General features: G+C 38.0%; 1 protein-coding gene across 14 annotated transcripts in view; it reads left to right on the top strand.

Annotated features, from left to right (window-relative positions):
- Positions 1–25,786, top strand: part of MAGI2 (membrane associated guanylate kinase, WW and PDZ domain containing 2) — a 1,434,944-nt gene that overhangs the window by 1,196,167 nt on the left and 212,991 nt on the right. For all 14 annotated transcript variants that reach the window (XM_024358207.3, XM_024358205.3, XM_003318553.7 and 11 more), the window contains one exon: positions 82–720. In XM_024358207.3, the coding sequence (XP_024213975.1) occupies positions 82–720 (639 nt within the window). The remainder of the gene's footprint in view (positions 1–81; positions 721–25,786) is intronic.

Genomic DNA, 25,786 nt, shown 5'->3' with positions numbered 1-25,786 from the left:
TAGTCTCATAAATAATTCCATTTCTCTATGTCAATGTTAATTGAACTTACCTCATGTTGTCAATCTCTTTTTTTCTTACAGGTGATGTCATTGTCTATATTAATGAAGTTTGTGTCCTTGGACACACTCATGCAGATGTTGTCAAACTTTTCCAGTCTGTTCCTATTGGTCAGAGTGTCAACCTGGTGTTGTGTCGTGGCTACCCTTTGCCCTTTGATCCTGAAGACCCTGCTAACAGCATGGTGCCACCCCTTGCAATAATGGAGAGGCCACCTCCAGTGATGGTCAATGGAAGACACAACTATGAAACATATTTGGAGTACATTTCTCGGACCTCACAGTCAGTTCCAGATATAACAGATCGGCCGCCTCATTCTCTGCACTCCATGCCAACTGATGGTCAGCTAGACGGCACGTATCCACCGCCCGTCCATGATGACAATGTGTCTATGGCTTCATCTGGGGCCACCCAAGCTGAACTTATGACCTTAACCATTGTGAAAGGTGCCCAGGGCTTCGGCTTCACTATTGCCGACAGTCCTACAGGACAGCGGGTGAAACAAATACTTGACATTCAGGGATGCCCTGGCCTGTGTGAAGGCGACCTCATTGTTGAGATCAACCAGCAGAATGTACAGAACCTGAGCCATACAGAAGTAGTGGATATACTTAAGGACTGTCCCATTGGAAGTGAAACTTCTTTGATTATCCATCGAGGAGGTAAGACAAACACTGGCTCAGCAATAAAATATGTGGATAAGATAGTAGGATCATTTAATAATATTGTTAAAATGCAGATTTCCTTGGAGTTGAATGAAATTATACTTTAAAAAATAAAGCTTAAAGAGTGAGAGAGAAAAACATGAATTAAAGGAAGCTTTGTTTTTGAATTCAGAATATGTCTTTTTCTATTTTGTATTAAACACAATAATAATAGTTCTTTCAGTCTTACAGACATATTGATAGAAAGTTGGAGGGTAAAGATTAAATCCCCAACTATGAATGTATTTTGTTTCAAAAGTTCATTCATATATCGGTCATGGAGAACTCAAACTGCTTTCCCATTGATTTAATTAAGAAACCTGCTTTTACGATGGAAGCAATGCTTTGAATCGTGCTTAGGTTTCCAGGCTAGCAGGTGGAAGCCGGTTCAACCCCTGCTAAGCCCAAGCACAGTCTTGACAATACTCAGAAGGACCATGAACTGTGAGAGCTGTGGGAGCTGTGCTGCTGTAGAAAAATCTTTTCACAGTTTGGAATGATGCTGTTCAGGACACTTCTGCTACTACAGGAACTGCTCTAGCAACAATTACCCATAGTGCCTCCCATGATCTGGGGAGAAAGTTACAGAACAGGGTGAGGGCTGAAGTTCTAGCCTGAGTGTCCTGGGCAAAGTATGGAAATAGGAACAGTGCCAAGTGTGGTAGAAGCTCTGAGCCCTGAATGTTTCTTCCCCTCTACCTTTTCTGTGGGGAAGGGAATGGGGTAAAGCACAGGACCCCTTCTCCACACCTCTGCTGCTTTGCTCTGGATGACCAGTGAACCTGGAGAGAGAAGGGAGGGAAGGGGCCATAGATAAAGAGGATACTATCTCGAAAAAAGAGTGTAAAGGAAAAGGATCAGGCTAAGCCCTGGTTTTCCCATTTGCCAATTTGTGGACTTAGGACACTGAAAGTCAATGAGCCTCAGCCATGTCATCTGTTACAATGGGATAATACTACTACCTAACCCAGTGGTAGTGTTGTAGCCCAACATCTGCTCACTAAATGTCTGGCGAGTGTAAACATCGAAGCTTCAGCATGGGTGGGTCAGAAGGAACAGGACAATGAGGAACTCATGCATGAAGGACACACGTGTGACAAACATGTGGTTGCCGATTCAAAGCACTCAAAACAGCCTGAAACTCTCAGTTTGAAATGCAAGTGAAGGCAGTCAAAGCTGAAAGAAAGAAGCACCTTTTATGATTTATTTGGCCCTGTCTGCAGGTGTTTTTCCTTCAAGGAAGTATTACATTGTTGATTCCTTGTTTGGAAACGGACAGCAAACACCAGGCATTTGTGAGCAGCACTCTACAAAGTCTTAGGTTCCTGTACTAAAAGGGAAATTCATATGATAGCCAAACAATCTTAAATTTGACCTTCTCAAGGCATTGTTACAAAATAGCACTTGAATTCTCATAATTAAATGTTGGCAAGGTATTTTAATTTCTTGCATTGCTTAAGATTAAAATAAACATTGCTAATTAAATAGCCATATCTTCATAGTGTCCAAATGAAAATCAAATATTTGGACCAAGTTCTTGATATTAAATGGTATCACAAACTCACTGTGCAGTATCCGCTGTATGATTCATAGAAACAAATTTGGATGCATTTTTTATATACAGCTTCTTCTAAAAGCATGACATAGCAGAAAAAAGGTACTTTGAAATCCCTAATTTACATTATGGTAATTTGTACTTTTCTGAAAATATTCGTTGTGTGCCTGCTATCAGCTTGGCTACCCTATTCTCACTTTTCCTTTGCCCCCCATTTACTCCACAAGTAATCAAAGTGGTCTTTGCATTTGGTTTGTGTTTGGGGATGAGGGAATTGGTTTTCGTTTTTTGCCTAGCATAGCAAAATGCAGAATGCTGTGATGCTTAAAGTACTTCTAGTCGAAAACCTCTTGAGTTTACCCTAATTCCCACAATTTATACTCATCTCTCTGAAATTAATAGGAACTAGCACCATGCTTATGTGGTGAAATTCACTTTATCTTATTATGGGCTACCAGAAGTGCCTATGACCTCTTTGAGATAAGCAGACTCAAGAGCTGAGTCGCAGGCCTGGGTCCTTATATCAGGACCATGGGTGGTCAGCTGTTTTTAATTATTTACTAGAGTTTTTAATTTATAAAGTAATAATGTACATGGTTTAACTTTTTTAAAGCAAATAATGTCAACAAGTATAAAATGAAAGTAATTGTCTGTCCTATCCCAGACTTTCAGTCCTTTCTCCCAGAAGCAAATATACTGTTTGTATGTATAGTCACAGAAAGTTTATGGTCTACTAGCACGTGTATGAATATATATAGTATGTTTAATATAGATGGGATAAGTGTGTGCTACTTTAAAATACCTAGGTTATTTGGTATTTGTTTTACATACACCATGTGATATAATTTACATACCACAACACTCACCAATGTAAGTGTATGCTCAGTAAGTTGCTAAAATGATATAGTTGTGCAACAATCATCATAATCCTTAGAACATCCATCATCCCGAATTCTCCCAAACCCCAGGTAACCACTAATATGCTTTCTGAATCGTTTTGTCTTTCTATAATTTTTTCATAAATGGAATCATACAGTATATAATATTTTACTTAGCTTAATGCTGGTGAGAGTTACCTATGTCGGTGAGGTTTAAGTGTTCGTTTGTTTTATGGCTGCATAGTATTCCATTGTACAGATACACTCCATTTTCCTGTCCATTCATTAGTGTATGGACATTTGAGTTGTTTTCAGTTTTTGACATTTATGAATCATGTTGTTATGAACATTTGGATACACATGTTTGTGTTGCTTATATTTTCATTTTTCTTGGGTAGACACCTAGGAGTAGTATTGCTCAGCTGTAAGAAGAATATATATTTAAATTGTTAAGAAGTAGAATGTTTTCCAAAATGGCTGTTGTACAAGGTTTCCAATATCTCCCCATTGTTTTTCTTTTTTTTTTTTTTTTTTTTTTTTTGGAGACAGAGTCTCACTCTGTTGCCCAGCCTGGAGTGCAGTGGCATGATCTTGGCTCACTGCAACCTCCAACTCCTGGGTTCAAGCAATTCTCCTGCCTCAGCCTCCTGAGTAGCTGGGATTACAGGCACGTGCCACCACATCCGGCTAATTTTTTATATTTTTGGTAGAGACAGGGTTTCACTGTGTTAGCCAGGATGGTCTCAGTATCCTGACCTCATGATCCACCCACCTCAGCCTCCCAAAGTGCTGGGATTACGGGCGTGAGCCACCGTGCCTGGCCCAAGTTTTTTTTTTTTTCTTATATGGATCATTCTTTTGCTGTTATAGCTAAGAAATCTTTGCCTGACCTGAGATTTCTTGTGTTTTCTTCTAAAAATTGTATACCTTTAGCTCTTTTATTTAGGTCTGTAAACATTTTAAGATAATTTTTGTGTATACTGTGAATTAAGGGCCTAACTTCATTTTTTTTTTTTTTTGCTTATGTACATCCAATCATTCTAGCACCATTTGTTGAAAAAGCTAATTTTTTATTGAATTCCCTTGACACTTTTGTCAAAAATGAATTAGCATAAATGTGGAGGTTTATTTCTAGATGCCCTATTCTGTTCCATTGATCTGTTTGTCTATTCTTGTGCTGCTACCACACCCTCTAGGTTACTTTAGCTTTCTATTAAGTCTCGAAACCAGAGAGTGTTAGTCCTCCAACTTTTTCTGCTTTTTCAAAATAATTTGGCTATTCTAGGTCCTTTGCATTTCCATAGACATTCTGGGATTGCATTGTTCCTTTTTTTTTTTTTTTTTAATAGACAGGGTCTCACTCTGTTGCATAAGCTACAGTACAGTGGTGCAATCATTGCTCACTGCAGCCTCAAACTCCTGGGCTCAAGTGATCCTTCACCTCAGCCTCTCCAGTAGGTAGGACTACAGGCACATGCCACTGTACCTGGCTTTTTAAATTTTCTTTTAGTGATGAAGCCTCACTGTGTTTCCCAGGGGTGTCTAGAGCTCCTGGGCTCACGCAATCCTCCTGCCGCCAAAGAGTTGGGATTACAGGAATGAGTCACTGTGCCTGGCCTAGGATTGCCTTTTTTATTATTTTGTTACATAAAAGGCCTGCTGAGATTTGGGTGTTTCATTGCATCTATAGAGCTATTTGTGGAAAATTGCCAACATTGAACCTTTTAATTCATAAAGATAGTATATCTCTTCACTTATTCGGATCTTTAATTTCTCTCAGAAACAGTTTGTAGTTTTCAATGTACAGATCTTGTACTTTTGTTCAATTTATTTCTAGCTATTTTATTCTTGTTGATGTTATTGTCAATGGAATTGTTTTATGTCTTTTCAGGTTGTTTATTGCTAATATATAGAAATGCATTTGTTTTTCATTTTTGATTTTGTACACTGCAATTTTATTAAACTGACTCTTTAAGTCTGGAGGCTTTTTGTAGACTCCATAATATATTCTATGTAGTTATTATACCATCTGGTAATAAAGACAGTTTTACTTCTTCCTTTCCAATTTGTATGCCTTTGACTTCTTTTCCTTGCCTTATTACACTAGCTTGAACTTCCCAGAATAATATTGAGTGCAAGAGAGGTGAGCAGACATCCCTACCTTGTTACCAGTTTTAGAAACTGTTAGTCTTGCATCATTACATCTGATTTTAGGACAGGATTTTTATATGCCCTTTATCAGGTTGAGAAAGTTGTCTTCTATTCTTGGTTTGCTGGAAATTTAAATAATCAATAGGTCTTGGTTTTTATCAAATGTTTTTGCTGCAGCTATTGGGATGATCTGGTAGTTTTTGTCCTTTATTAATAATGGTATATTACATAACACGATTTTTAGTTATTGAACTAATTTAATGTTCCTGGGATAACAACCCTACTTGATCATGGTATATAACTCTTTTTGTATGTTGCTTAATTTCGTTTGCTCATATTTTGTCAAAGATTTTTTAATCTGTTTGGGGGAAGGTTTTTCTGTTGTTTTCTTTTCATGTGATATATTTCTCTGGCTTTGGTGTCAGGATAATAGTGGCTTCATAAAATGAGTAGGAAAGTGTTCCCTCTCCCTCTGTCTTCTGAAACAGTTTGTGTAGGATTGATATTATTTCTTCCTTAAAAGTCTGATAGAATTCACCAGTGAAGTCATCTAGTCTGAGCTTTTATTTGCAGGAAGGTTTTTAGTTATTAATTCCATTTCTTTTCTTGATTTAATGTTTTCTCCTTAAATCAGTTTTGGTAATTTATGTATTTCTAGAAATTTTTATAATTCATCTAAGTTGTTGAATTAGCATAAAGTTTTTAATAAAATTTTATGTAATTCCTTTTTAAGAACTAACTTTTGAAATTGCTGATTTTCTGTTTTCCGTTTCAACATTTTACACACTGGTAGTTAATAGTTTTTTCTCTCCAGCTTACTTCGTGTTTGATTTACTTTTCCTTTTCTGTCTTCTTGAGGTGGAAGCTTAGAGGATTAATGATTCCATTTCTTTCTAACGAAATCACTTAAAACTATAAATTTCACTCCAACTACTTCTTTAGCTAAATTCCATAAATTTTACTATGTTGTGTTTCCCTTTTTCACTCCGTCTAAGATATTTATTTCCCTTGTAATTTCTTTTTTGACCTATAGGTTACTTAGAAAACTGTTTATTATCCCAACATTTGGAATTTCCCAAATCTTTTTCTATTGTTGATTTCTAATAATTTCATTGTCGAAGAGAACATGTTTTGTATGATTTTGGTCCTGTTGAGTACATTACAGTTGTATATGTCCTAGTGCCTTGCTGTTTTTTAATATTAATTTATTTTGGAGGGTTTTATATATTAGTTCAGAAATACATCTTGTTTTTAATACTTAATCAGATTCCCACTAAAGCTAATGGATATTGTTGTTGCTTTCAGGCTTTTTCTATTAGAAAAACAGTGTATCTTTTAAGTCTATTTTTAATTGACAATAATTATACATATTTATGGGGTATATGATGTTTCAACACATGTATATGCTGTATAATTATCAAATCAGGGTAAGTAAATCCATCACCTCAAGCATTTATCATTTCTTTGTGGTGAAAACATTCAAAATCCTCTATCTACTTTGAAATATACTATACATTATTGGTAACTATAGTCAACCTAATGTGCAGTAGGACACAGGAACTATTTTCTCCTAACAGTAACTTCGTATCCTTTGTACAATTTCCCCCTACCCCTCCTTCCCACTACCCTCCCCAGCCACTGCTATCCATTATTTTATTCTCTATTTCTATGAGATGAACTCTTTTATATTCTGCATATAAGTGAGATCGTGCAGTATTTGTCTTTCTGGGCCTGGCATACTTAATGTAATGTCCTCCAGGTTTATTCATGTTGTTGCAAATGACAGGATTTCATTCTCTTTTGTGGCTGAATAGTATTCCATTGTGTAGATTTACCACATTTTCTTTAACCATTCATCCATTGATGGACACTTGGGTTGGCTCCATATCTTGGCTATTGCGAATAGTACTTCAATAAATATAGGAGTGAAGATAACTTTGTGACATATTCATTTTATTTTCTTCAGATATATACCCAGTAGAATTACTGATCATGTAGTAGTTCTATTTTTAATATTTTGAGGAACTTCCATACTGTTTTCCGTAATGGCTATACTAATTTACATTGCCATCCACAGTGTGCAAGGGTTCCCTTTTCTCCACATCCTCGCCGACACTTGTTATCTTTTGTCTTTTTGCTAATAGCTATCTTAACACATTGAGGTGATATCACACTGTGGTTTTGATTTGTATTTCCCTGATAATTAGTGATGGTGAGCAATTTTTCATATAACTGTTAGCCATTCGTATGTCTTTTGAGGAATGTCTACTCAGCTCTTTCGCACTTTTTTATTATTATTATTTTTTTTAGCTGTTAAGCTGTTTGAGTTCCTTGTATATTTTGGATATTAACTTCTTGTCAGATGAGTAGTTTGCAAATATTTTCTCCTATTTTGTAGGTTTTCTCCTATTTTGGAGGTTGTAGATTGTTCTTTTTCAGTATGCAATCTTTTTAATTGGATGTAATCCCATTTGTCTGCTTTTTTATTGCCTGTGCTTTTGAGGCATATCCAAAAAACCATTGTCCAAGCCAATATCATGAAGTATCTCCGCATGTTTTACTATAGTACCTTTATAGTTTTGGATCTTACGTTTAAGTTTTTAATGCATTTTGATTTGATTTTTGTGAGAGACAGAAGTCTAGTTTTATTTCCAATTTTCACAGCACCATTTATAAAGCTATGCTTTCCCCAATGAATCTATTTTATCTAAGTATAGCCACTCCTACTCTTTTGTTTACTGTTTGCCTGGATATCTTCTTCTATCCCTTTATTTTCAGCCTCTGTGTGTCCTTAAGGTTAATGTGAGTCTCTTGTAAGCAGCATATAGTTGGATCTTGTTTTTTAAACTATTCAGCAAATCTGTGTCTTGATTGGAGATTTCAATCCATTTACATTCAAAGTATTTATTGATAGATAAGGACTTACTACTGATGTTTTGTTAATGGTTCATAGTAGAGATATCTATGATTTACAGAGCAACATAACAGTATTGAATTATTCTGGATTTGATATATTTGCCCTTATCAGTGAATGTTGTACTTTCATATGCTTTCATTTCTACTTGAAGAACTCCCTTAAGCATTTGATGTAAGGCAGATGTAGGGGAATGATTTCCCTCAACTTTTGCTTGTTCAGGAAAGACTTTCAGCACTTTCAATATCATCCCCTTCTTTCTTAGACTCCAGGGTTTCTGCTGAGACATCTGTTCATAGTCTAATGGTAGTTCCCTTGTGTATGACTTGACATTTTTCTCATTGCTGCTTTTTAAATTCTTACTTTTTCTTTGACTTTTGACCATTTAATTGCACTTTGTCTCAGTGAGGACCTCTCTAGGTTGAGTTTGTTTGGGAACCTGTAAGCTTCATTAATCTGGATGTTTTTATCTCTTCCAAGACTTGGGAAGTTTTCACCAACTATTTTAAAATTACAGATAAGCTTTCTGTCCCTATCTTTGTCACTTCTTTTTCTGAAACTCTCATAATGCAAATGTTTTCTCATTTAATGGTATCCCAGGACTCCCATAGGCTGTTTTCACTTTTTTATTGTTTTGGGTTTTTGTTTTTGTTTTCCCCTCTGATTGGGTAATTTCAAAAGATCTAGATCTATCTTCAAGTTCAGAGATTCTTTCTTCTGCTTGATCTAGTCTGCTACTGAAGCTCTGTATTGTATGTTTTTCATTTCATTCATGAAATTCTTCAGCTCCAAGATTTCTATTGGTTCTTTTTTAGATATCCATCTCTTTGTTAAATTTCTCTTTGAGATCATGAACTGTTTCTCTGATTTTTTTCAACTGTCTATCTGTATTCTCTTGTATCTCACTGAATTTGCTTAAGACCATTATTTTTAATTCCTTTTCAGACAATTTATAAATTTCCCTTTTTCTGGAGGTTAGTTACAGAGTTATTGTGTTCCTTTGGTAGGGTCATATTTTCACCTCCAAACAAGTCTTAGTATGCCAGCTGAAAAAGATGTAGTGGCTGGTTCCAAGTATATTCAGTGGTATAGTCTTTGCACAGATTCTTCAGCTGCAATTAACATTTGCAATGATGTCTCAGCAGCCTAGGCTATAGGAGTTTGTGGCAGCAGCAGTGGCAGCATAGATTGCTGGGGTTCTTGGTGGCAAGAGTTTTGAGACTGTCCTGATCATGTTTTCTCCACAATGGGCAGACTTAGCTGAATGAATCCCTCTTGGTGTTGGGTCTAACATGGTCAATATGCAGCTGCAGCATATGCAGCTGCAGCAGCACTGGGCTCCAGGACACAGGTGTCAGAGCAGCTGTGAAACTGAGGTCCGGGGTTCAAGATCTTGCCAACCTATTGTAACAACTGGGTCTTGTGGTATAGGTTTACTCTCTGAGGCAGAGTTGGATAGAGATTACCCACAGAGCCAGGATCTGTGACTCTGAGGCAACCTCCAGGAGCTTAGGCCCAGGGGGCCAGCTTGTAGCTATGTCTCTGACCCTGAGGGCAGGGCACGGCACTGGCCTGGCTCCAGAAAAGAAGGGATGCTATGGAGATTTGGGCCTGGTGAGCAGGATACAGCTGCAATTTGTGAACCAGAGCCAATACAACATAGCGTCAAGTCAGATCGTGGGGGATGAGACACTATTTAGTGGTGACTTTGGACCCTGAGGTGCTGGAACACAGCAGCATCCCAGACTTGGTAAGGTCAGGTGCAGCAGCAAGAACCCTAGAATAGCAGAGTGCAGCAATTGCTTAGGCTCTGGTGGGACAGGGAGCAGCACAGAGATGACTTTACTCCCCAGTGAAGGGTTTGTCTCAGCAGCTCAGACTCTAAGGGGCTACTTTGACTCCAGGAAAGCAGGGTACTAGTTGTTTTGCATGCGGGCCAGGGTGTCTCAGCCCAACCAATGCTGTTTCTCTGGGATGCAGGGTTTCTATCAGCTCAGCCCAGGGATGCATGGCTACTCAGCTTCACCAGGGCACTAATTCCTTTGGAGGCAATGTGCTGCTTCAGCTCAGTCCCAGGAGGTGTGACTGCTCTCAGTGGCCAAGACATCATTTCCCAGGAGGCAGGGCACATCTTCAACTCAGGCACTGGTGGGACATGACTCCTCTGGACAGCCAAGGTACTGTTTCCCCAGGATGCTGGGCACTATTTCAGCTCAGACACGGGGGAGCTGGATGTAGCAGTTACTGGGAGGTGTAGATGAAGCTGTGTTGTTAATCCACTGTTTCCTTGGGAGGCAGTGCACAGCTTTATTTTGGGCCCTGATTGACAAGATGCAGCAACCACTGGGAGGGGTAGATAGAGCAGCTCTACAGCAGCTTGGCCTCACAGGGTAGGGTATGGTAGCAGCTCCACTCAGGGATGGTGAACCACTGAACAGGGGTGGCTCCATGGTGGCTAAGCCCTTAGGCATGGGAGGGTGCCATGGCCACTCACCCCCAGAGCAGGACATAACCTAGCAGTAGTTCTGATTCCAAGATGGCAAAGCACAGTAGCCGTGTGGGTCATAGGGGGCAAGGCACAGTGTCGGCTTGTTTTCTGGAGGGAGCATGGCTGTGTGGACTCCTGACACCTCCTTCAGCTGGGTTCAGTGTCTGTGAGGACTGCAGGAGTCCCCAGTGGTGAGGACAGCAGGTGTCCAAGGTGTTGATGGGGGATGCTGGGGTCCACCTGCTTACCTTTTCCTCACAGGGAGAAGTCCCTCCTGGTTCTGAGCTGAGCCCAGCTGGGAGGTGAGGTGGTGGAGGCCAGGGGTTTCCTTCCATTCTCTCTGGGGCCATCCTAGATTTCTGTGCTCTACAGGGTTTCTGCTACTCCTTTGATGTGCACTGGTGCTCTCCTTTAGTTATTTTCATCAAAATGTAATTACTTATCTGTTGTTTGGACTGTCCTTGTGGGGTAGGGACAAGTGCTAAGAGTTTCTAGTTGGCCATCTTGCCCCTTTCTCAGTTTCAACAAATACTTTTTGAATGCCCACAATGTGCTAGGCACTTTTTTAGCACTAGAGATAAAGCAATAAACAAAGCCAATCATATCCTTTTCCTCATGGAATTGATATTATTAGAGACAGACCAAAAAATAAATAACATAAATATGTCCTTAGTTTGTTTCTTACATTTATATCTCCTATCCCCCTGGAGTTTTATCCTTGAATATCTATCTTATGCCCAGCTCCTTTACTGAGTTATCTTAGTGTTTCTCATAATTTTTTCAGTTCATTTCATGGTATTGTATTTGGGGGCATACACGCGTACCACCTACAAATAACAATCGCTTTGCCTCCTCCTTTCTTATTTGCATACCTTTGATTTGTGTTATTATATACATGTCACTGTTAATAGTGAGGATTATGGAAATTTCTATCCATTTCCTGACTTAAATGGAAAGTCTCGTTTTACACTCTTAAATACAATACTGGCCTTCCATTTAAGATTAATATTTGCCATGCTAAGGAAATACCCCTCAATTCCCATTTCATTCAGAATCTGTATCAAAAATGGGTAATAAATTTTATCCAAAGCTTTTTTTTGCCATCTTTGGAGATGATTATTATTTTCTCCTTTGACTTATCACTATGATGAGTTGCATTAAGGGACTCATTAGCATTAAGCTATCCTTTCATTCCTGGAATAAACTATGTTCAATCATATTATGCCTATAATACACTCCTAAATTCTATTTGTTTACATATAATTTTGCATCAACTTTAAATGACATTGGCCTAAAATTTCCTTTTTGTTATATTTTTTACCATCACATTTTACTATTAAAGTTATGCTGATGTCTTAAAAGCAATCAATATACTTTCTCTGCTGAGAAATAATTTAATTATCTTCAAAGTTATCTATTCCTTGCAGATATAATATACATCTTTGCAATTATCTAGTTCTGGTGTGTTAGGTTTTGTTTTTTGTTTAATTTGGTTTGGTTTGGTGGGAGGAAGGGTACCCTTTTAGAACTTTTCAATTTCTTCCATAGTAATTAATTTTTTTAGAGTTTCTGTCTTGCCAGGGCTCAGTTTTTACAATGCATGTTATCCTACAAATTGTCTCTTTTATTCAGGTTTTCAAAAGTATTTAAATAGAATTAAAATCAAATATTCTCCATTTTTCTTCTAGTTTCCACTTTACCTGAGAGTAGTTCTATTACTCTCATTTCTTTTTCTTATTTTCTTTTTTTTTTTTTTAATTTAAATAGAGATGAGGTCTTGCTATGTTGACCAGGTTGGTCTCAAACTCCTGGCCTCAAGCGATCCTCCCATCTTGGCCTCCAAAAGTGCTGTGATTCCAGGTGTGAGCCACCATGCCTGGCCCTTATTTCTTATTAGTGCTTTTTGTTAATTAGGTTGGCTGGTAGTTTTTCTATTTTAATGGCTCAAGAAACATACTAATTTATTTATAAATAATTTATTGGCTGATGCCCAGCCTAGTGTGGAGCAGGGAATAATTACACTTTGCTCAAGGACACTGTTGTTTGAGGTCTGGAGTATGACAAACCCAGAGTGATTGCCATAATCAAGCCTTATTATATATTTTATTCATATTTATATTAAAATGCAACAAAGTCTTCTGCTTAATTTGTGAGCTTCCTGTTAATTGCAGTTGACCCGTTTTTGAAAACTTTTCTTCCTAGTTCTTCCTATAAAACATCATCCCCCAAAGTTTTCACTAGATCAGTATATTCTCTTATGCTGACAATATATTAACTGGTATGGATAATACACATCTTTTTTTTACATTCAAAGAGAATTCAGAGTATTTAAGAGGTATCATAGACTATATCATAGCTTTGAGTGAAAAGCAGAAAATTAAGAACCCAGAGAATTGTGTTTTTGCTTTAAAATTTTAAAAAGCATAATAGAGAAAACTACTGTACCACGATTTTTAAACTGCACAGATAAAACATTAAAAGTAAAGCTATAAGTATTAATATAACAGTGCTAATACTTTTTTCTAAAAAATATTCACAAGTTGCTTTGAATTTACAGAAAAAATGTGCAAGTATAATATACGTAACACCATATACGGTTTACCCACATTGCTATTAACATTTTGCCCCATTTGTTTTATAAGAGAGTGTGTGTGTGTGTGTGTGTGTGTGTGTGTGTATCTGAACCATTTGAGGGTAGGTTGCATATATCATGTTCCTTTACCCCCAAATATTTTAGAGGTTGTTTCATGTTGCTACTTGTTTGGAGAAATACTTAAGCAGCTAGTTAGGTAATGCTATAAAAGATACCTTATATTTATTTATTTATTTTGAGACAGGGTCTCACTCTGTCACCCAGGCTGGAATGCAGTGGCACAATCACAGTTCACTGCTGCCTTGACCTCCTGGGCTCAAGCGATCCCCCCACCTCAGCCTTTCAAGTAGCTGGGACCACAGGCATATGGCACCATGCCTGGCTAATTTTTGTATTTTTTGTAACATTACAACATGTTGCTCAGGTTGGTCTTGAACTCCTTAGCTCAAGCAGTCCACCTTCCTCAGCCTCCCAAAGTGCTGGGATTACAGGCATGAGCCACCATACCTGGCCAAAGATAAAGAATCACTTACAATTTAAAAACCACCATGACCACAACAACAAAAGACTTAAGAAGTTATCAAAACAGATTTAAGCTATGAAAGAGAATAGCTATCACTGATAAAGATCTAATATAGAAACGTTTCTGAGAGAGAAAAGCACCAGGTATTTGAAAAGATTTGTATCCAGGGACATTAGGAGAAAATCAAAGTGGATATTCCACATTCAATTATTATATAATCCAACTTTCCATTTGAAGTCAGCAGCAAAAAAGCATATATGACAGAGCAAACTAAGTCACAAATCCACAGCATGAGTTGTGAATGACATGACATACTGGCTACTGTATTAACAAATACACCATGAAGTCTTAGCGACTTAATAAAAGTTTATTTCTCACTCACATAAGTTGCAGTGCATGTGTTCCTGAATGGCAGATCTCCTGAGCACCTCCCCTCCATGCAGTGGCTCAGGGAACCAGGCTTTCTTCTGGTGAAGATTCATGCCCTAGGACCTTAGCATCCCTCTCTGGGTCCTCTCTCTAACTCACAGCTAAAATAAGACCAAAAGTGCAAAGTGTCATGCAAGAGGCTTTAGGAGCCAGCCCAGGAAGGGGTGGTGTAACTCACTTTCTGCCACATTCAGTTGGCCAGAACTCAGTTCTAGTTCCCACTGGTCATAAGAGACTGGGAAATGTAGTACACGTTCTTGTGTGCCCAGGAATTAAAAAATGGTTTGGGGTCAAACATGTGGTAGACATTCTGCCCTTGCTATTCCTTATGTGCTGTCTATACCCTGACCTGCACATCAAGGATATATAACTATATAACTATTGATCATGTCACATCATCAGGTGATCAGGTGAAATCTTTTTTTTTTTTTGAGACGGGTTCTCGCTCTGTCGTCCAGGCTGGAGTGCAGTGGCATGATCTCGGCTCACTGCAGCCTCCACCTCCTGGGTTCAAGTGATTCTCCTGCCTCAGCCTCCCGAGAAGCTGGGATTACAGGTGCACACCACCACACCCTGCTAATTTTTTTTATTAGTAGTAGAGACAGGGTTTCACCATGTTGGCCAGGCTGGTCTCGAACTCCTGACCTCAAGTGATTCACCCACCTCACCCTCCCAAAGTGTAGGGATTACAGGCGTGAGCCACTGCGCCTGGCCATGAAATCTTTTTTCTAACATGATATAGTGATGTGATTTATTCTAGCTTTGTGAGGTATACTCAAGCCACTGGTATATGTATTAAAATTCACAAGGTATCCTAACAGACTGAGAGTTAATAATTGACCCAATTTCAGTGTGTCTATGCAAAGAGATTAGCAATTTGGGGGCCCCCCAAATGTGAGAAATCTGAGTAAATATCAATGACAAGATACCCCATCCTAAGCATAGAAAATGCCATGCATTTTACAAGACATACACCAAATGGGGATATTGATGCACAAACAACACTTAGCATGAAAGAGACAGGATTCTGGGAATCTTGTAGAGTTATTGTCACACCATTTAGAAGTAGCAGAAACAGAACTCACACCTGAATCTTCTGACTGTAATTGTAGCGAGTTTTTATATTTTGTCAGTTTCCCAAAATTTTATCTTTTAAAAAAAGACTTTGATTTTGATGGCTTCTGCTTGGCTCTGCAGGACTTATTCATTCATTTAATAAGTATTTACTTAGGGCTAACTGTGTGCCCAGCACTAGTCTAGGTGCTAGAAATACGGCAATGAGCAAAACAAAGTCCCTGCCTCAAGAAGTTTGCCTCCTAGGAGGAAATTAGACAATAAACACAGTAATACATACTAGGAATGAGAATGAAGAAAAACTGAGAAACAGGGTCAGACAAAGGAAAGTGATGGGCAAGGAAGACAGTTCTTTTTTTTCCAAATTTATTTTTTAAATTGACATAAAATTATATGTGTTTATTGTGTACATGATGTTTTGAATACCTAGCTAATATATGTACTAATGTTAAATCTAGCTAATATATGCATTATCTCACATAATTATTTTTGTGATGGGAACATTTAATGTCCACTATTAGCATTTTTCAAGAATATGGTATATCATCATCAACTATAATCACCATGCTGCACAATAGATCTCTTGAACTTATTCTTCCTGTGATGTTTTTATCCTTTAGCTAACATCTCCCCAACTCCTCCCAGCCCCACAACCATCCTAGCCTCTGGGAACCACCATTCTACTTTCTACTTCTATGAAATCAACTTTTTTAGATTCCACATGAGTAAGATCATGCAGTATTTGCCTTTCTATGCCTGGCTTATTTCACTTACCAAAATATCCTTTAGTTCACCCATGCTGTTGCAAATGACAGGACTTTATTCTTTTTTATGGCTGAATACCATTCCATTATATAGATATAACACATTTTCTTTATCCATTGATTCCCTGCCTTGGCTATTATGAGTAGTGCTTCAATAAACATGGGAGTGCACCACATACACCATGGAATACTATGCAGCCATAAAAAAGGATGAGTTCATGTCCTTTGCAGGGACATGGATGAAGCTGGAAACCATCATTCTCAGCAAGCTATCACAAAGACAGAAAACCAAACACCACATGTTCTCACTCATAGGTGGGAACTGAACAAGGAGATCACTTGGACACAGGGCAGGGAACATCACACACTGGGGCCTATCGGGGGCAGGAGGCTGAGGGAGGGATAGCATTAGGAGAAATACCTAACGTAAATGACGAGTTGATGGGTGCAGCAAACCAACATGGCACATGTACACCTATGTAACAAACCTGCACGTTGTGCCCATGTACCCTAGAACTTAAAGTATTTTTTTAAAAAAGTTCTAGGAAACAAATAGAAAAAAAAATAAACATGGGAGTGCACGCATCTCTTCAACATATTTGTTTCATTTCCTTCAGATATATACCTAGTGGTGGAATTACTGATCATATAGATCTATCTTTGATATTGTGAGAAACCTCCATGCCGTTTTCCATAATGGCTATACTAATTTACATTGCCATCAACAGTGTGCAAGGGTTCCCTTTTCTCCACATCCTCTCCAACACCTGTTATCTTTTGTCTTTTTCCTAATAACTATTCTAACAGGAGCGAGGCGATACTGCCTTGTGGTTTTGATTTGCATTTCCCTGATGATTAGTGATGTTGAGCAATTTCCATATACCTGTTGGCCACTTGTAAATCTTTTTGTGATAAATACCTACTCAGGCACTTGCCTATTTTTTGATCAGGTTATTTTTTTCTTGCTACTGAGTTATTTGAGTTCCTTATATATTTTAGATATTAACCCTTTATCCATGTACAGTTTACATATATTTTCTTCCATTCTTCATGTTGTCGCTTCATTGTGTCAATTGTTTCCTTTTCTGCACAGAAGTTTGTTAGTTTGATATAACCCTATTTGTCTCGTTTTGCTTCTGTTACTTGGGTTTTTGAGGTCATGTTGAAAAATCACTGCCCAGACCAATGTCGTAAAGCTTTTCCCCTATGTTTTCTTCTATTAGTTTTATAGTTTCAGGTTTTACATTTAAGTCTTTGAGCCATTTTGAGTTGATATTTGTATATGGTGAGAGATATAATCTAATTTCATTCTTCTGCATGGGGATATTCAGTTTTACCAACACCATTTACTGAACTTTCCTTTCTCCATTGTATTTTCCTGGAAACTTTGTCAGACAGTTCTCCTTTAGAAAGAGTGGCCAGGGAAAGACATCTGTGTAGAAATCTAAAGAAAGTGAGTGAGCAAGCTGTAGAGATATCCAGGATAGAATTGCCCAGGCAAGCAGAAGATTTTGAGGCAGGGCTGTGCTTGATGCAGACAAGCCATGACAAGGAGCTAAGTTGGCTAAAGCTAAGTGAGGAAGAGATGGAATGGTAGAAGAGGTCCAAGAGATTGTTGGAGGTGGAGGGAGGCAAGTAATGTGGAATCTTGTGTAGCCATGGGCCAGAGAAAGGACTTTGGGTTTCACTTTTGAATGAAACGAGTTTCTGAGTGTCTGAGCAGAGGAGTGATAGGACATAACATTTTTAAAGGCTCGTGCTAGCTGCTGTGTTGAGAATAGACTGTTGGTGAGCAAGGATGGAAACAGGCAGGCAGGCGAGCTGGCTTTCACTGCAGTCCAAACTAGATGAAGAAAGCTTGGAGGAGGTCGGTTAGGAGTGGATGAGGTAAGAAATGGATTGTAAATATATTTTAAAAGCAGAGCCACAGGATTTACTGATGGACATGATGGGGGATATAAGAAAAAGAGAAAAATCAAAGATTTTTTTTTTTTGAGACAGGTTCTCGTTATTTTGCCCAGGCTAGCCTCGAACTCCTGGGCTCAAGTAATCCTCCCACGTCAGTCTCCCCAGTAGCTGGTACTACGGTCATGTACCACCATACCCAGAGGACTACAAAAATTTTAACCTAAAAAACCAGAACAAAGTTGCCCTTTATTTATATAATGACTATGATAGATGCATATGGTCACAGGAGACAGGATGGGGAACCGAGAATCCAGTCTGGGACATGTCAAGCTTGAGATGCCTTTAAGCCATCCACGCAGAGATGGCTGGTATGTGGGGAGTATGCCTAAAGCTGGGGACTGAATAAGAACATCTAGGAAATGAGTGCAAATAAAGAAGAGAAACATTCTGAGGACTAGGAACCTCCAATTTTAAATGTCAGGAAGGGGAAGAGTGACCAGCAAAAGGCCAAAAACACATAACTTGTGAGGAAGAAGAAAAACCATGTCCTAGTAGCCTTATGAAGGAAAACATTTCAAGATGGAAGGTGTGAGCAGTTGTGCCAAGTGCTGAGTAAAATAGGACGGAGAAGGTAGCTTTGGATTTGGCAACAGGATCAAATATTTTGAGCTAACGTGACCACTCAAGTCAGTTGTAAGTAAACTCAATTTTTAAAAAAATGATTGACTAATTGGTAAGAAGTCAATATTAGTGTTTTGGTCACTTGAAAACAAAGCTTCTTTCATGTTCAAATTGGTAGAGTACATTTATTTGCATGTACTATGTTTTTATATATATTCAGGGATGAGGCGGAATACACATTGTCTCTTCATTATTATCCTGGGTGATCTTTATTTTCTCCCATTCAACTCATATGAGATCAACTTCTTATCACCAAAATTCCATGCACTGAGAAATCCATAAAAAAAATAAAAAGAACTAATATTCCTATTTGTGCCAATGTTAAGTGATGAAATGTTGTTTGTGGTAAGTTTCAATAGAAGGAGCTATTGTTCTTAATATTTTAGACCTCATTCATTTGGAGCTTAGAGGCAGGGAAATTGCATTCATTGTATCGAGGAGATTCTTGGAGACAAATTACTTATTTAGATTATCATAAAGCTCAAATACCATAAAAATAAAAAATTTTAAACTACAGTCCCTCTTTAATACAAAAAGAACCATGACTAGAAGCCCAAAGCTCACCATTACACAATATATCCATATGACAAACCTGCACATGTACACTCAAATCTAAAATGTAAAAATAAAATAACATAAAGCAACAAAAAGTACATTGTGCCATTCTAACCCCACCCTGCAAACACATATCACTGAAGTATTTGGATGAATATATCTGTTTGTTTTATTTAAAAATATGTCTGTTGGCCATTTCTAAATACTGATGAAAGAGGGACAGTAGAAGTGTGTTTACAGATGGTAAATCTATGTGTATAACAGGATGATATGGTTTGGCTGTGTCCCCACCCAAATCTCATCTTGAATTGTAGCTCCCATAATTCCCATGTGTTGTGGGAGGGACCTGGTGAGAGATAACTGAATCATGGGGGTGGTTTCCCCCATGCTGTTCTTGTGATAGTAAGTCTCACGAGATCTGATGTTTTTATAAGGGGTTTCTGCTTTCACTTGTTTCTTTTTCTTTCTTGCCTATTGCCATGTAAGACATGCCTTTCTCCTTCCGCCATGATTGTAGAGCTCCCCGGCCATGTGAAACTTTGAGTCCATTAAACCTCTTTTTCTTTATAAATTACCCAGTCTCAGGTATGTCTTTATTAGCAGCATGAGAACAGACTAATACACAGGATATAATTGTTAATTATCAATTTTGTATTAACCTGTTATTTACCTCAGTTTCTAATGTTATTTACCCCAGTTTCTAACACCTTAAATGCACACCTAAATGCATAAGGAACATGTTAACATTTACCTTCATCAGTTATCAGTATAAATGTAAGTAATTGTTCTAGTGGATATATACAGAAATGCCAATTCAGAGAAACTACTGTCTTTTAAATACCTTATTTAAAGTAGCTGATTTCCCTCAAGAACAAGGACTGTATCTCTCATACCAGTTTTTTCCTCAAGCTTGGCGTGCATATTTGTTGAATTATTTTATTCTGTTATGACACCAGGGAGAGAAGAACAGTCACAAAACAAAATCAGGAAGATGCATGTGTGAGTCAAATAATGCAGCTGAGTGTATAAAAATGAACAAAACTATTTTTCTACTGACTGTCTTCTGTCTGGGCTTTTCAAGCAACCTATCATCATTCGATTCTCTTTGGTCATGTACCAAGTCTTTGTTTAATTTGTCTGTCTTCCTCCTCTTTGTTCATTCCATAAATGTGCCAGGTGCTGTTATAAATATGGGAACATCCAGTTAACAAGATAAGTTCTTGTTCTTATGGAGTTTAACACTAATGGGTAAGAACAGATTAACCCTATAAATTAACCCACAAATTGTGCTAGTTGTATGACTGTAAATCCTTCCATACAACAGTGCCCTCACTCAGAAAAAAAAAAAAAAAATACAGTCTTACCTGAATTAGATAAGGAAAAACTCATTTAACTGGAATCATAATACCAGATTTCTAGTATAATATGTGCTGCTAATTCACATGGTTACTTTGAGTATGTCACTTTTCTGGCCACCAACTACCCTTTGTTAAATTGAAGATAACCTGCAATGTCCATACTATCTAAAAAAAAAAAACCCTAGGGTTCTCAATGTTTCTGGATTCACAGGCTTAGTTACAATCGTGTATTTTATGAGTTGGGGGATCCAGAAGAAAGGAGTTGTAAAAAAATAGAGTATTAGTCTGTTCTCACGCTGCTATAAAGAACTGCCCAAGACTGGGTAATTTATAAAGGAAAGAGGTTTAATTGACTCACAGTTCTGCAGGGCTGGAGATGCCTCAGGAAACTTACAATCATGGCAGAAGCGGGAGCAAACATGTCCTTCTTCACATGGCAGCAGGAGAGAGAAGTGCCAAGCAAAGGGGGAAAAGTCCCTCATAAAACCATCAGATCTCGTGAGAACTCACTATCACAAGAACAGCATGGGGGTAACAGTCCCCATGATTAAATTACTTCCCACTGGATTCCTCCCACGACACGTGGAGATTATGGGAACTACAGTTCAAGATGAGACTTGGGTGGGGACACAGCCAAACCACATCAAACAGTTTGTTTACTATGTATTTTTCTATAAACCTATTTCCTGCCCCCTTCTAATCAACAGTAGTAATTTCCTTGAGCATGCAGCCCAAAATTTACTAACCTTAGATAAAACATGGCAGTAGCAAAATTTGGGATTTCAACAAATGTCAGAGGGAAGAAGAAAAAGTAGTAGTAATGGTTACAGCCAACAATTCTAAAGCTACAGGAGGATGGTCAAATTTACTATTATGTAAAATATGTTCAATCAGTTTATTCAAATTATTTTTAAGTGGAGGGAGGGAATCTTTCATTGGAGACTTTTTTAAAAAGCAAAACTCAAATCTAAAAATAACCAGTATACAATAAATTTGCCAAGTAAGTCTCAAATTCCCCTGATTCTATAAATTTTAAAACTTAAATTAAAAAAAAATCACATTCCTCACTCTCTGCCACTATACTGTAATAAATTTTATTTTAGAAATTATGCTTGTCATGTCAAAAATGTGCTCTGCTGTGGGAGTGTTCGTTGCTTATGCATGAGAGCAGAAATTTAAATGGACTGGGTGCAATTAAAGTTATGTACAAGAGAATTCCAGATGGTGAACTGAAAATTTTGCCATGAAGCCTGTTGAATCACAGTGCCTGCATGAGTTGGCTCTTACTTTTTGAATAAATGAACGAAATCACCTATAGCAGTATCTTGCTATAAAGCCTTATAAAGTCATGTTCATTTTTCATACTGTGGAATATTAAACCATACACTTATAATGAATATAAATTCTAACGAAAAGTGCAAATGGAAATAATTGCAGTTATTATACCACATTAATGGAAGTTATGCAAATTGCCCTAAAATTTAAAGAAAATGTATTATGTTGTGCCTCTCCTCCTAATTAACGTTATTTCATATTGTGTGGTACATTTATGGAGAATTTTGTAGTGCATTAGATAAATCAGTTTTGTATTTCCAGGAGAGTGGGTTGTAATGAGTATTACAATGCATTTCAGTTCAGAAGCAGTTTTATGTTACAAAGCATCTTCTGCTAGTAGACTGGAAAATGTTGCACCAAAGTGATACTTCCACTAAAAATTTGGAATACAATTTAGCAAGGGAAGCGTGGATGAATCCATTATACTTAAATGGCTATAAATTTGGGATTAATACTGCATTTTAGCTATGTTTTTTTTATTTGTCAAAAAACTCCCCATACCACACTTGCCAGTGATCTAAAGTGATTTGCAGGGCCTGCTGTATCCCACTTGCCACTTGGCATGTAAATCTGCACACTTATATAAAGAATATAAAATGAAAACATTCATGACCACTAAAATACATGCATTAGATCCACATTTAGCTGAAGCTAATCTAATATGCCATCATCCCAAGTACTTACAGATAATTTTCTCTCCCTCATGCTAAGGAAACTACCTTCTACCTAGGCGCATCCTTCCTTCTTTCCCTCTGGCTTCAAAAGAAAATTTATAGGTCCCATAATCAAAGACACTAACTTCACCTTGCTCTGGAAGGAAGTCACTCTTAGTCACTCAGGGAACCACTTCATCAACATTCCCTTTATCATGGACCCTGTTATAACTTCCTTTTTCTTCAGGCACCTTACCTTTAGCCTATAAACCTGCTCTAATTTATCCCATTCTTTAAGAACTTTTTCTTGATTCTGCTTTCCCCTCCAGCCATGGATTTTTCTCTTTTCTTTCATCCTGGGCCAACTTTCTTGAAAGATTATCCAAGTATGGGCCTACATTTACCCCACCATAAATCATAAAGATAGTGATTCTTGTAGGAATAGCCTTTACTTAACATCTGACTTCCTTTTCTGCCTTGCACCTCTCATCCTACTGCTGTCTGGTTTCAGTCCCCATCCCACTATTGAAAATGCTCTCTCTGTTGACTTTCTATTTGTCGAATGAATATTTCTCATTTCTTCCAGAATCTTTCCTCCCATGGCTTCCGGGACGCTCATATCTTCCAGAGGTCTTCCTGGTTCTCTGCTTCTTTTCAGACTCCTTTAATGAATTCTTTGTCCACTTCTCAAAAACTGAGATTTCCCAGCTTGTGTTGCTTGTTAACCTTTTTGTTTTATCACTCTGTAACCTCACCACCACAATCATGACCACCCACATGATTGTATCTACTTTTACAATTTTATTTCCCCATCTTAATACCCCTCCATGGTTCTCCATGGCCTCTAGAAGGCAAAGATCAGAACTTTTCTCTTACATCCAAATTTTTCATCCTCTAGTCCACACCAGTCTCTTTAGCCTCATCTCACATGACTCATCGCAATTAACTCATTCTTCATTCCATAAATATTCACTGATCCTCTACTGTGTTTCAGATACCACTTGAAGCTCCTTAATACAGCAGTGAACAAAACATGTAAAAACCTCTGCCTTCATGGCATTCATATTCTCCTAGTAGCACAGAGCTGTTGTTTTATATCTCTTTGTCATTGCAAAGTATTTCTTCCTATCTTAAAAATCTGTGTGTTTCGGCAAATTTCTATTTATCCTTGTGAATTCAGGTCAGACATTACTTCTTCCAGAAAGACTGTCCCAGCACCTCACATTTTCCCACCAGCCCTATAAGAATCTTTATCATTTCTTCAGGTCCAGGTTTGTTGTTAAGTCATATCATTGGGGTTACCATTTTTCTTCAGAATTTCTCAGGAAAATCCCAGAAAGACACATTGTGCTTTCTGGACTGGAAGATGCCTAGTCCTTTAATAAATTGTAAATGGAGTGCTAGATCAAGTAATTTCACCTCACCCGCACACACCAAATGATCACCGAATCGCTGATTGTTAAGAGTCCATACGACAATTATCTGGTAATTGAGCGGACAATTTGTTTCCCCAAATAGCCTTGCTCGCATGTATTGTAAAACATGAATAAATTTAGTATTATGTTTTTATGTTATAAAACCATGTTATTTAGCCTAATTATACTGCAGCTTTAAAAACTGTTATAAACCCAGCAACAGTCATATATGACTTTCAAATTCTATTTGTTCATAAACTAAGGATCATCCTATTAGCAGAGGATACAAGCAAGATTTCATTGTTCCTACCTGCATTATATTTTAGTGTCTAGCAAACAGTGTTTAGCTATTTGCCCTTGTCAGAAAAGACTATTAAATTAATGAGTTTGCCTGCCAATTTTGTTTGAAGCTACCTACTTTCCAACAATATACCTTAAAATATGTGGATTCCTTGCTTTTTTGCCTGTGTGTTTTTTTTTTTTTTTCTTGTGGAATACCTCTTAACAATGGTTCCTGAGTCAAGGCCATCCCACCCTCCCCCAAACACCAGGGGTGGGTTTGTAACTACCCAGAGTCATTTTGGGGTTGTATTATGGGAAAAAAACCCTCTTGGTTAGACTTGGAAGTAAAAATCCTTAAAAATATACTTGTAAGAACTACACTGCAGGCTTAAGGAGACAAGTCCAGCTATTCAGTCAACGACTGGACTTCTACCATACCCTAAGTTCCCAACACATCCAAATTACATCCTTTCTTCAGCCTAAAGTCCCTTCAAAGACTTCCCTTTGTGTCCGACAAAGGGAAAAGGATCAAGTGAGGGAAAAGAGAGCTTGTTTACTTCAGGTGTAGGGAAGGAGGGAGGACCTTTTCATTTATGTTAGCAAACTTGAGGAAGGCTATTTGAAGATGATGCCAATAACATACAGTGGAAGAAGTCGCCATATTTGTCCAGTTTAAAAAAACCTTTAGGGATGCATAAAAGTGTTACAGTGCTTGTCTGGTGAAATAAAACATTAAGAATCTGTCAGATATCATTTTAATTTCAAGAAAGCATGAATGGAATTTGTTTTTCGTTGAAGCTGTTTATCATCAATTGTTGTACTGATTGGATTCTTACTGGCATTTAGAGAGCAGGGGCCAGGAATGCAAAAACACCCAGCTGGGGGGGACAGGCACGCAATCCCAAAACCCATCCCATCCAGAATTCCAAAGAGTATTCCTCTCCATGGAGGAATACTCTGACCCTTTCTCACCACCAGGTAGCTTCTCTAGTCTTGTTGCCTCAGATCTTTTCTTTCTGCTGCACGCAAGCTTTGCTGAGCCTTCTCACTTAACCTTACGGCAGCACCTGGCTCCTTAAGGTGTGGTCCTCAGTACCTGGGAGACCAGGTCATTTTGCATCCCACTTTAGACCCTATTGAATCATTATCTACATTTTAACATCATCTCCCAAGTGATTTATATTCAAATTAAAGTTTGCATATTCCAGCATGAAGCCTGACCCTTGAATGATTGATCCTGGCCCAGTGACAGAATCCCCTAATTTAGTGGAAGAGATTTCTATGAAACTACTAAAGACCACCCTCCCCAAGGCTCTTGAGAAAGCTTACTTCAACAAACGTCTCTAAATTGCAGGAGTTTGTGAAAGTCAGTCAGTGATGCTTTTGAACACACTAAAAAACTGCCTGAGGAAGGCACATCAGGAAACTGTGAACAAGTCAACTTCTGAGACAGCCAGTCACATGGAAG

This window comes from Pan troglodytes, chromosome 6 (assembly GCF_028858775.2).
Source record: "Pan troglodytes isolate AG18354 chromosome 6, NHGRI_mPanTro3-v2.0_pri, whole genome shotgun sequence".
NCBI classification, from domain to species: domain Eukaryota; kingdom Metazoa; phylum Chordata; class Mammalia; order Primates; family Hominidae; genus Pan; species Pan troglodytes.
The sequence above is the reverse complement of the archived record's forward strand: the minus strand, read 5'-3'. Positions and strand labels throughout refer to the sequence as shown.